At 40.9% G+C, this 12242-nt stretch overlaps 1 protein-coding gene across 18 annotated transcripts in view; it reads right to left on the reverse strand.

Moving 5' to 3' along the window:
• Positions 1–12242, reverse strand: part of CDKL3 (cyclin dependent kinase like 3) — a 145433-nt gene that overhangs the window by 128817 nt on the left and 4374 nt on the right. For 9 of the 18 annotated variants that reach the window (XR_002522738.2, XM_021939682.2, XM_021939681.2 and 6 more), the window contains exons 2-3: positions 11965–12150; positions 6160–6354 (exon numbers count right to left, since the gene is read on the reverse strand). The exons of 3 other annotated variants lie outside the window; for them this stretch is intronic. Coding sequence is in view for 9 of the 15 variants with exons in the window: in XM_021939682.2 (XP_021795374.1) it covers positions 6160–6354; positions 11965–12129 (360 nt within the window). In the remaining 6 variants the exon portion in view is untranslated. The remainder of the gene's footprint in view (positions 1–6159; positions 6355–11964; positions 12151–12242) is intronic. 6 more of the 18 variants (XM_021939683.1, XM_017959875.2, XM_021939689.2 and 3 more) reach the window with 1 other exon arrangement.

The following is a 12242-nucleotide window of genomic DNA, read 5'->3' on the forward strand; positions in this document are numbered from 1 at the left end:
TCTCCCCCAAACCTACTGGTTCTCAACAATCTGCTATTACAGTGAATGGAACCACCACTTACTCCATAAATCAAGCCAGAAACCAAGGGCATTTTTCTCCCTCCCCACACTCCCTTAACCTATCTACTGCTCTTCCTAGTTCAGGTCTCCTCAGCTGTCTCACGAAATTAATACACAAGTCTATCAGTTGGTCTCCCTGAATTCACATTCGTGCTCTCCAATTCAGTCTCCACAATGAAGTCACAGAACTATTTTAAAATCAGATGTGTGATCATGTCACTTTTTTTTTTTTGAGACGGAGTCTCACTTTGTCACCAGGCTGGAGTGCAGTGGCACAATCTTGCCTCACTGTAACCTCCGGCTCCCGGGTTCAAGCTATTCTCCTGCCTCAGTCTCCTGAGTAGCTAGGACTACAGGACTATAGGCACGCACCACAATGCCCAGTTAATTTTTGTATTTTTAGTAAAGATGGGGTTTCACCATGTTGGCCAGAACGGTCTCGATCTCCTGACCTAGTGATCCACCCGCCTCGGCCTCCCAAAGTGCTGGGATTACAGGCATGAGCCACCGTGCTAGGCCTGATCATGTCACTTCTCTGCTTCAAGGATTCCTCATCCTGCAGGATAAATTTAAAACTCCCTAAAATGGCTTATAAGGCCTTGTGAGATTTGGCCCCTACTTATCCTCTTAACCTCCTTTCCCTAGCCTATAGAGTATTAGTTTCCCAATTTGCCAGGGTTTGTCTAATCTCTGTGCATTTGTTGATGCTACTCCAACTGCTTGGCCAAGTCAGCTATTTCCTCAGGACTCAGCTTGTATGTTAGTATTAGATGCTCCTTCTATATGTTCACATCAATCTGCACTTTCCCCTTCATAGCATCTGTCATGCAGTACTGTTAACTGCCTGTTTACTTGTCTGAAACTCCCACTAAACCATAAGCTCCGTGAGGGCAAGATGCACATCTGTCTTGTTCAATTAATATCCCATGTTCAGTACAGTGCCTAGAACAAAGAAGGCATTTACAAATTTTATCAAAAGAATTACAGAAGCACATACTCATCACCTGTAAAGTATCATAGCAGAAGTAGAAATGTCTCAGTGACAGAAATCTGGGATCTTTCCTTGTTTATACAACTTACTACCATAAATCTTTGAGACTGGCTCTTGTTCTGACTCAATCTCCCTCCATAAATAGCCAAAAAATTAATTTAGGGTAAGCCTTTCTAATTGAGCCACTTTAAAGTTGTCATCTGCCAAAATATATAAATCCTTTTTTACTACCACAATTTTCATTGAGTGCCTACTATATGCCAGGCACTATTCCAAGACCTAAGGATATAATGTGAACAAAAACAGACATTAAAAAGCACATTAAGATACCGCTTCAGGGGCCGGGCATGGTGGCTCACGCCTGTAATCCCAGCACTTTGGGAGGCCGATGCAGGTGGATCACGAGGTCAGGAGATCAAGACCATCCTGGCCAACATGGTGAAACCCCGTGTCTACTAAAAGTACAAAAATTAGCCGGGCATGGTGGCATGTGCCTGAAGTCCCAGCTACTCAGGAGGTTGAGGCAGGAGAATTGCCTGAACCCGGGAGGCGGAGGTTGCAGTGAGCTGAGATTGTGCCATTGCACTCCAGCCTGGGTGACAGAAGGAGACTCTGTCTCAAAAAAAAAAAAAAAAAAAAAAAAAGTCTTTCTCTGATGTACAAAACGAAAACAGCAAAAAATTTTTTTAATTAATAAATGTCACCGGGCGCAGTGGCTTCACACCTATAATCCCAACACTTTGGGAGGCTGAGGCAGGCAGATCACCTGAGGTCAGGAGTTTGAGACCAACCTGACCAACATGGAGAAATCCCATCTCTACTAAAACTATGAAATCAGCTGGGCCGTGGTGGCACATGCCTGTAATCTCAGCTACTCAGAAGCTGAGGCAGGAGAATTGCTTGAACCCAGGAGGTGGAGGTTGCGGTGAGCTGAGATTGCGCCATTGTACTCTAGCCTGGACAACAAGAGTGAAACTACATCTCAAAAAAAAAAAAAAAAAAAATCATCATCTGAAATTTGGAAATATTAAGAAAAGAAAGTTTTAGCAGGGCTTGGGGGCATGCACCAGTAGTCCCAGCTACTCGGGAGCCTTAGTTGGGAGGATTACTTGAACCCAAGAGTTCAAGGCTACAGTGAGCTATGATTGTACAACTGTACTCCAGCCTGGGCAACAGACTGAAACCTCATCTCTTAAAAAATATCTATATACACCAGGCATGGTGGCTCATGCCTGTAATCCCAGCACTTTGGGAGGCCGAGGTGGGAGGATCACTTGAGGTCAGCAGTTCAAGACCACCTGGCCAAAATGGTGAAACCCCATCTCTACTAAAAATACAAAAATTAGCCGGATGTGGTGGCGCACGCCTGTAGTCCCAGTTACTCGGCATGCTGAGGTAGGAGAATCCCTTGAACCCGGGAGGCAAAGGATGCAGTGAGCCAAGATCGCGCCACTGCACTCCAGTCTGGGTGACAGAGTGAGATTCCATCTCAAAAATAAATAAATAAATAAATAAATAAATAAATAAATAAATAAATAAAAATAATATCTAGTCTAAAGAGCCACTTCACTCATGGTTGCCTTAATTCTCAAAGGTAATTAGCCTTACAACATTCTGTGAGGTAAGGGACAGGGATAATTTTACTCCAGGTTCCAGATAAGAACAAGAGAATAAAAGAATGTGGGTACTTCTGTCTAGGCCTCCTTCTCTGCTGTTCTCCAACACTCCACAGATCTCTTCCATGCTTGGTGATGAGAACTACCTCTTATTTTTTCCTTCCATTTCTGGGAGAATGATCTATTCTTACCTCTTCAACCACAGTCTCTAAGAGGAAGATTCTCAAATCTGTATATTCAGTTCTGAAAACTTCCAAAGTGATGATATAATTGGTTAGCCACTATTTTTACTTAGAAATTCTCACTATCCCTTAAAATCCATCAATATATCTTAATGCAATTCCCACTTCTAAATTCAGTTATTGACAATGGCACTTCTGCTCTCCAATTAAAAATACAGTAATACTACTAAAAATACAAAAATTGTCCAGGCGTGGTGGCTCATGCCTGTAATCCCAGCACTTTGGGAGGCTAAGGCAGGCGGATCATGAGGTCAGGAGTTCGAGATCAGCCTGACCAACATGGTGAAACTCCGTCTCTACTAAAACTACAAAAATTAGCCGGGCATGGTGGCACGCACCTGTAATCCCAGTTACTCGGGAGGCTGAGGCAGGAGAATCGCTTGAATCCAAGAGGCGGAGGTTGCAGTGAGATCACGCCATTGCACTCCAGCCTGGGCGACAGAACAAGACTCCGTCTCAAACTGAACTGAACTAAACTAAACTAAAAATACAAAAATTAGCTGGGCCTGGTGGCAGGAACCTGTAATCCCAGCTACTCGGGAGGCTGAAGCTGGAAGAAATGCTTGAACCCAGAAGGCAGAAGTTGCAGTGAGCCGAGATCCTGCCATTGTACTCCAGCCTGGGCAACAGAGACAGACTCCGTCTCGAAAAAAATACTGTAATAACCTCTGATTTCACCCTTTGTTTTCATCTCTCTCATACCTAATTAGTTCCCAAGTCCTGTGATTTTCCTTTTGAAGTATTTCCATCCTATCCCTCTGCCATCCTTCCTCTCCTTCCCATTGCTACTATCTTAGTCCAAACCGTTACCACCCACACATCTAGACTGTCACAACAGTTTCCCGCCTGATCTCTCTGGGTCTCTATCTACTCATATCTTCTACTCTTGTTAAAATAAAATTAGATTTTGTTTTCATCTAGTCACAGCAATGCTCAAGAACCTTCAATGGGCTGGGTGTGGTGGCATGTGCCTGTAATCCTAGTAACTTGGGAGGCTGAGGCAGGAGGATCGCTTGAGCCCAGAAGTTGGAGGCTGCAGTGAGCTATGATCATGCTATTGCACTCCCATCTGGGCAACAAAGCAAGATCCTGTCTCAAGAAAAACAAACAAAAAACAACAAAATCTGCAATAGTTGCCCAGGATCCTCAGGAAAGAGTCCACCCTCCTGTGGATAAATTTCAAGGTTCTAGAAAATCTCTCCCCTGGGAACCTGTGTAATCTTATCTTCCTCTACCTGTTGTTCCCTGTAACCTGACTTAACAGCACTCTCTACAGTCCCCCACTCCGGTCTACTTCTATTTTCACAATGGTACCCCACCTGAATGCATTTTCTTCTCTATTCCAACAAAATCCTAACTACAGTTCAAAGTTCTACTTATTTCAGTTTTACCTCATCTTGGAAGTTTTCTACTGTCAGTTTAGCCCAGACTGATATCTCCTTTTATTCAAGAAACGTTTTTAGGCCGGGCGCGGTGGCTCAAGCCTGTAATCCCAGCACTTTGGGAGGCCGAGACAGGCGGATCACGAGGTCAGGAGATCGAGACCATCCTGGCTAACACGGTGAAACCCCGTCTCTACTTTAAAAAAATACAAAAAACTAGCCGGGCGAGGTGGCGGGCGCCTGTAGTCCCAGCTACTCGGGAGGCTGAGGCAGGAGAATGGCATGAACCCGGGAGGCGGAGCTTGCAGTGAGCTGAGATCCGGCCACTGCACTCCAGCCTGGGCGGCAGAGCGAGACTCCGTCTCAAAAAAAAAAAAAAAAAGAAACATTTTTAGAGTCTAATACAGACAAGGCTCTAAAAAGATACAAAGATAACGCAACTATTCTTGACTCCCTACCAGCTTTCTTTTCTTTTCCTTCTTTTCTTTTCCTTTTCTTTCCTTAACACAACTATTAATTCTCCTGACTCCAAACCAGCTTGCTATATTTATTTATTTAACTTACTTACAGGATCTTGCTCTGTCAACCAGGATGGAGTGGTATGATCATAGCTCACTGCTATGGAGCCTTGACCTCCCAGGCTCAAACAATCCTCCCACCTCAGCCTCACAAGTAGCTGGGAGTACAGTATTGTGCCACGATGCCTGATGCCCAGCTAATTTATTTTTTATTTTTAGTAGAGATGATGTCTTGCTATGTTGCCCAGGCTGGGCTTGAACTTTTGAGCTCAAGTGATCCCCCTGCCTCAGCCTCTCAAAATACTGAGATTAGAGGTGTGAGCTACTATGGCCAGCCTACCAGCACTATCTATTGAGCATTTAAAATGGGCCTGACACAGTTTAAATGCTTTATACCTAGTACCTAATTTCATCTTTTAAAAAATCTGTGCCAGGTGCAGTAGCTCACACCTGTAGTCCAGCATTTCGGGAGGCTGAGGCGGGCAGATCACTTGAGCCCAGGAGTTTGAGACCAGCCTGGGTAACATGGTGAAATTCCATCTCTACAAAAAATTAGCCAGGTGTGGTGGTTGATAGAGGAGGAGCACCATCATCTGGGACAAACACCGAGATGTTTTAAGGAGAGACGGGAGAATTGCTTGAACCCGGGAGGCAGAGGTTGCGGTGAGCCGAAATCGCACCATTGTACTCCAGCCTGGGCAATAAAAACAAAACATCTCAAAAACAAAACAAACAAACAAACAAAAAACCTGCTGAGCTAAAAGCTTACAAGCCAATGCTAAAGTCAACACTAAAAATCAGAATAGCCGTGATCTTTCCTCTTCCTTGATTTTTCATAGGTTAAAGGACAAGGCCTCACACAGCTCAGCCACTTTATATCTCCTTTCTTCCCCTAAAGGCTTCCACATTTACTTGCTATTCCCCTGGCCTAATTTCCAGTTCCCAACGCTAAACTTGTCTTTTTTTTTTTTTTTTTGAGGCGGAGTCTCGCTAAACCTCCCTTTATATGAGCAACTCTCCATTAAGCCACAGACCTGACTTCCAACGTTTTAATACTTTCTCTAATAATAGTGCCCCAGCTGACTACTGATTCTACTAAACATAATTATTGATACTGCCTTTACTATCCCATACTTGGTCTGCCTTACAGTTGGAATTACTGAGTGCTCAATATTTTTTGGTTCTGCAACCAAAAGGTAGTGCTCCCTATTCCCTATCCCCATTTTCAGGATGTCTATTATTATTGTATAAAAAAATACTGTTAGCCACCTTCATAAAAATAAAACAATGTATAAGGAGCACTTATGATTCATATTCATCCTACAAATTGGCTTATTCTGAAGCACTTACATTATTACTGTGAAGATAGTCAATTGCTCGAAGGATCTGGAAGAGGTATTTTCTAAGTCGTTTACTCTCTAGTCCATGACAATAATGTTGTAACTCATCTAATACTGTGTGGTCAATAAATTCAAATACCAAATGAATTTTCTTTTTCTGTCTAAAAACTTCAATCAGATTGACCAGGTTTTCATGATGAAATTGCTATTGACAAAAGAAACAACACAAATTTTTAATTATTTCAAGCCTAACAATTTGTACATATAACATGTATAAATTTTGAAAAGAAACAGGAATATTCTTAGCTTTGTTCCATACATTTCTTTATCCTTTTCTTTTTTTTTTTGAGATGGAGTCTTGCTTTGTCGCCAGGCTGGAGTGCAGTGGCACAATCTTGGCTCAGTGCAACCTCCGCCATCCCATTTCAAGCAATCCTCCTGCCTCAGCCTCCCGAACAGCTGGGATTACAAGCGTGCACCACCATGCCCAGCTCATTTTTGTGCTTTTAGTAGAAACAGGGTTTCACCATGTCGGCCAGGCTGGTCTCGAACTCCTGACCTCAACACAGGAGGTCCTGCCTCAGCCTCCTAAACTCCTGGAATTGTAGGTGTGCGCCATCATGCCCAGCCTATGTTCCATGCATTTCAACTGAAATTTCTCAACCAATGTGCTTCCAATCCTATTTTAAGAAAATTTTAATCCATTTTATAATCAATATTTACAGGACAAAGTGAGATATATTACTTTATCTCAAGTTGGCATTTGGTTGCTTATTAAAATAATTTAATGTACTATAACAGTATTCTCTTGAGAGACATCCTGCTATTTTTAAACTTGGTTTGTGGTTAAATTTAACACCCAAAATTTAAAAGGCCCTTATGTTTTCAAATGAGCATGGATTTCAACACGATTAAGTATGTGACCTGAATTTATATAAATTAATTAATCTCTAATTTTAATCCTAAACTCTAGAAAGTAAACCATAAGTTCTAGGGGGCATCATAAATTCATTAGACTATAACAAAAGAACATCAAAATATATACAAAATCTTCAGATATGTGAACTACCAATTTATAACCATAGAAACTTTACATAAATATATAATTATTTGTGGGTAAACGATTTTTCGTTGTCTTTACTCTTCTATTAAACAACTAACCACCTTTTTAGACTGGTAACAATTATTGCTAAAATAATTTTAAAATGTAAATTATGCCCACGCATCAGCTTAGGAAACAAATGAGATTTAATATTGTATGCTACTTATTCTATTTTTCATCACAGTGACTTAATTATAATCAATTCTGAAATATGTAACCATTTTGTTCAAACTATCAAGAATATGTGTTCATTTAGCTAAGAATGAAGGTTTTTTTCTTTGTTTTTTTTTTTTTTTTTTTAAGAGAAAGAATCTTGCTATATTGCCAGGCTGGTCTTGAACTCCTGGCCTCAAGTGATCTTCCTGCCTCAGCTTCCCAAGTTGCTAGGACTACATGCATGAGCCACTGTTCCTAGCTCTAGAAAACTATACCTTTATGAAAATATATTTGCCTTTATTCCAATAACGCAATGTCAATTATTCTACTTCTCTGTAACTAATGAAGAGACTAAAGTCCTTAAAACATGACTAGAGAAAAACATCCAAAATATAACGCCAGATTCCTTTCCTTTTTGCTCCAAATTTCCCTGGTTGGCAAGATGCCAGAGTGCTGCAGCAATAGCACACTGGCAGCGGTGAAAAGAATTGACTGCTGGCTGGGCATGGTGGTGCACACCTATAATCCCAGCACTTTGGGAGGCTGAGGCGAGCAAATCACGTGAGATCAGGAGTTCAAGACCAGCCTGGGCAACATGGTGAAACTCCCTCTCTACTAAAATTACAAAAATTAGCTGGGCGTGGTGGTGGGCACCTGCAATCCCAGCTACTAGAGAGATTAAGAGAGGAAAATCGCTTGAACCCAGGAGGTGGAGGTTGCAGTAAGCCGAGATCGTGCCATCACACTCCAGCCTGGGCGACAAGAGTGAAACTCCGTCTCAAACAAAACAAGAATTGACTGCTTTTGGACACTACAATATTAATCCTCTACTTAAGAAAAATTACTGGTTTCCTGTCCAGTCTTTATTTTAAAGGCAAAAGCAGTGAAAGTAGGGAAAGGGTAATATGAATAAGCATTGTAGAAGATCCAATCAGGGATGAGGGATTAGGTACAGTACTTACTCAGATAAACTGTGAAATGAAATTCCTAGAAATGCTCTAGTACCCCTCTTCAAGTTGTTTTTCTCCATTACTAGACAACTTTTCTACAGATATTCTCACTAATTACCCAAACTGCAATTTATTTAATGAAATTCTAGCACAAAAATTTAGTTTGGGCTGGGCGCAGTGACTCACTTCTATAATCCCAGCACTTTGGGAGGCCAAGGCAGGCGGATCACCTGAGGTTGGGAGTTCAAGACCAGCCTGACCAACATGGCGCTGAGACTGCGCCATTGCACTCCAGCCTGGGCAACAAGAGTGAAACTCTGTCTCCAAAAAAAAAAAAGGTAATTTGAATTAAGTCATTATGACAAGTTTTTTAGACTAAGGATATTAACTAGTCCAAGAAATCTCTCTAGTGGAATTAGATTACATCAAATTTAAAATCCTATAAAAAGCCAATGAGAGCCAGGTGTAGTGGCTCACACCTGTAATCCCAGCACTTTGGGAGGCTGAGGTGGGCGGATCACATTAGGCAAGGAGTTCGAAACCAGCCTGGGCAACATGGCGAAACCCCATCTCTACTAAAAATACAAAAATTAGCCGGGCGTGGTCATACACGCCTGTAATTACAGCTACTTGGAGGCTGAGGCATGAGAATTGCTTGAACCTGGGAGGCAGAGGTTGCAGTGAGCCAAGATCGTGCCACTGCACTGCAGCCTGGGCGACACAGTAAGACTGTCTCAAAACAACAACAACAACAATAACAAAAAGCCAATGAGAATAGTTAGGGTATCTCAAAATTATCTGCATAACAGTTGTTACAGTAAAATACATACTCAAGTTCATCTCTGTATTGTCACATACTGGTTAGTTTTACAAAATGATTAAGGAGAAAAAAAATAATCAGTTTAATTGCAACAGTTGAAGAGCAAGAGATACTGCCTTGGGGGAAAAAAATCTTCTAATCAGATTTTCATTCACAGTACACAATTGCCTTATTTATAGTATTATTACGTTTTAGGTCATCAGGACAGGAACTGATATCTTTCACAAAATCATAACATCTTTACTGACTAACTTTTCATTGTCTAGAAACAGAGCTGTTCTATTTATTTATTTATTTATTTGTTTGTTTGAGACAGAATCTTGCTCTGCTGCCCAGGCTGGAGTGCAGTGGTGTGGTCTCGGCTCACTGAAACCTCCATCTCCCGGATTCAAGTGATTCTCCTGCCTCAGCCTCTTGTTTAGCTGGGATTACAGGCACCTGCCACCATGGCCGGCTGATTTTTTTTTTTTTTTTTTTTTTTGAGACAGAGTCTTACTCTGTCAGCGGGACTGGAGTGCAGTAGCGCTATCTCAGCTCACTGCAACCTCCTTCTCCCGGGTTTAAGCAATTCTCCTACCTCAGCCTCCCAAGTAGCTGGGACTACAGGCGCACACTGCCATGTCCAGCTAATTTTTTGTATTTTAGTAGAGACAGGGTTTCATCGTGTTGCACAGGCTGGTCTCGAACTCCTGAGCGCAGGCAATCTGCTCGCCTCGGCCTCCCAAAGTGCTAGGATTACTTGTGTGAGCCACCGCACCCAGCGTAGAGCCATTCTAATAATCCACAGACGCCTAAAATATTTCCACAAATTAGGCCAGGCACAGTGGCTCATGCCTGTAATCCTAGCTGTTTCACAGGTCCAAGACAGGAAGATCGCTTAAGCTGAGAAGATGGAGGCTGCAGTGAGCTATGATCATGCCACTGCGCCGCAGCCTGGGCAACAGAGTGAGACTCCATTTCTAAAAAAAAGAGAAAGTAAGCAAATTGATCCATTATATCTCATAAAGACTTACAAAGAAAAAAGAAAATATTATTTTTGTATCAGATAAAGACAAACAAGAACATCTGTGGCATATAAAACAGCTGTATTATATCGTCAAGATCATAAACCTTAAAGGATGTAAATAGATTCGAATAAATAGAATATATCCATATTTAAATATTTTTAAAATCATTAGTTTTCTACCCAGACCCCAAGGAATGTTAATGCTCCTTTCTTCACACTCCTCAGTTGTTTCCTCTGGGTTTAACCGTCACACCTACATAGGATTCTATCTTGTTCCCTGATCTCTCCTGACATTGTTCCTCATTTCTAAAAGCCTATTGGTCATCTTTACTTAAATGTACTCCTATCAGCTCAAATTCAACATTTCTAAAATCAAAGTAGTTCCCAAACCATGTCTCTTTTGAGTATTTCATATTTCTATCAATTGTAGCAATCACTGAACCTCAAAGAGACATTTGACTCTTTCTATACTTTTTCTATAGTCTTCTATAGTCTTTCTATAGTCTTCTACACTCTTTCATGTCTTTTTTTTTTTTTTTTTTGAGATGGAGTCTCACTCTGTTGCCCAGGTTAGAGTGCAGTGGCGTGATCTCGGCTCACTGCAACCTCCACCTTCTAGGTTCGAGCGATTCTCGTGCCTCAGCCTCCTAAGTAGCTGGGATTACAGGGGCGTGACACTATGCCTGGCTGATTTTTTTTTTTTTTTAATTTTTAGTAGAGACAGGGTTTCACTATGTTGTCCGGGATGGTCTTGAACCCCTGACCTCAGGTGATCCACCCACCTCGGCCTTCCAAAGTGCTGGGACTACAGGCATGAGCCACTGCACCCGGCCTCATGTCCTTTTTTTTTTTTTTTTTTTTTACAATATAGCATGTTCTGACTTTACTTTCCATTCACATTGCTGCATTTTAGCAAGGGCCCTCAAACATTTCCCAAAATTCCTGAACTGAACTCCTAACAGACCTATTTTTACTCTTAGTCCTCCAATCTATTCCACACAATAGGGGTAGATTAAAATTTACAACATTTCTTTACACTGAATTCAAAACCTTCACTGACTTTCCACCTCTTACAAAATCAAGTTTTTGACTCCTTAGCCTAAAAGGCTTTAAAATCTACCTCCAATTTACTGTTCTAATATACCTCTTTCCAATTCTGCTCAGAAAACTCTACAGGCAAATGTCTTTGCTCTTTGTCCTTTCCACTTTGCCCTTTATCCTTTGTCCCTCTCTAGTCTCTTTTGAGTTTATGTTGTTCCTCTAACCTAGAACACAACAGCTTCTCCCTCTTATCTAAACCCTCCACATCCTTCAAAGCCAAATTCATGTCCCAGTTCCTCAGGAAAACTTTCCCTACCAGGGAAAGGACTTTGTGTTGATTCCCTGGCATTTATTATGAGCCACTTTTTATTCAGTATGATTTTTTATATACTCTCCTTTCTGATTAAATTATAGAAGTCTTTAAGGGCAGGAACTATCTTTCACCTCCTTATATTCTCAGTACCTAGCACCATGCCTTGCACAAAGCAGAAATTTTTATTATTATGCTTGAATATTTCTGAATAATTATTAAACAATATTGGCATAGCTTTTGTTACATACCCCAAAACACATATATCTTGTATCACTATAAAATTACAAAAGGTAGACAAGATAGCGTATTACACTTGTTTCTACATAATATGAATCAGTACATGTGTGAACTAAAATATTTTTATGCAATTTTTTATTCCATAACAATTTTTCTTTTGACTTAGATGATTAAGGCAAAAGAAGCAAACCTTTAGAAACTTTATTTCTCTCATCGCAATTTTGTTGACAGATTGTTCTGGTCTCTCATAAAATATCTTAATGGCCACTATCTGCCCAGTATTCTTATGTTTACATTTCATGACTGTTCCGTAACTTCCCTCTCCCACTTTTCCAAGGGTTTCATACATCTCCATTTTCAAGCTGGGCTTTTACTACTTTATAGAAATAAAGAAAGAAAATGGAAAATGTTAAACGTTTATACTTTTATTTATTCAAACTAGATAATGTATATGCACAATAAACTCAT

This window comes from Papio anubis, chromosome 5 (assembly GCF_008728515.1).
Source record: "Papio anubis isolate 15944 chromosome 5, Panubis1.0, whole genome shotgun sequence".
In the NCBI taxonomy this organism is placed as follows: Eukaryota; Metazoa; Chordata; class Mammalia; order Primates; family Cercopithecidae; genus Papio; species Papio anubis.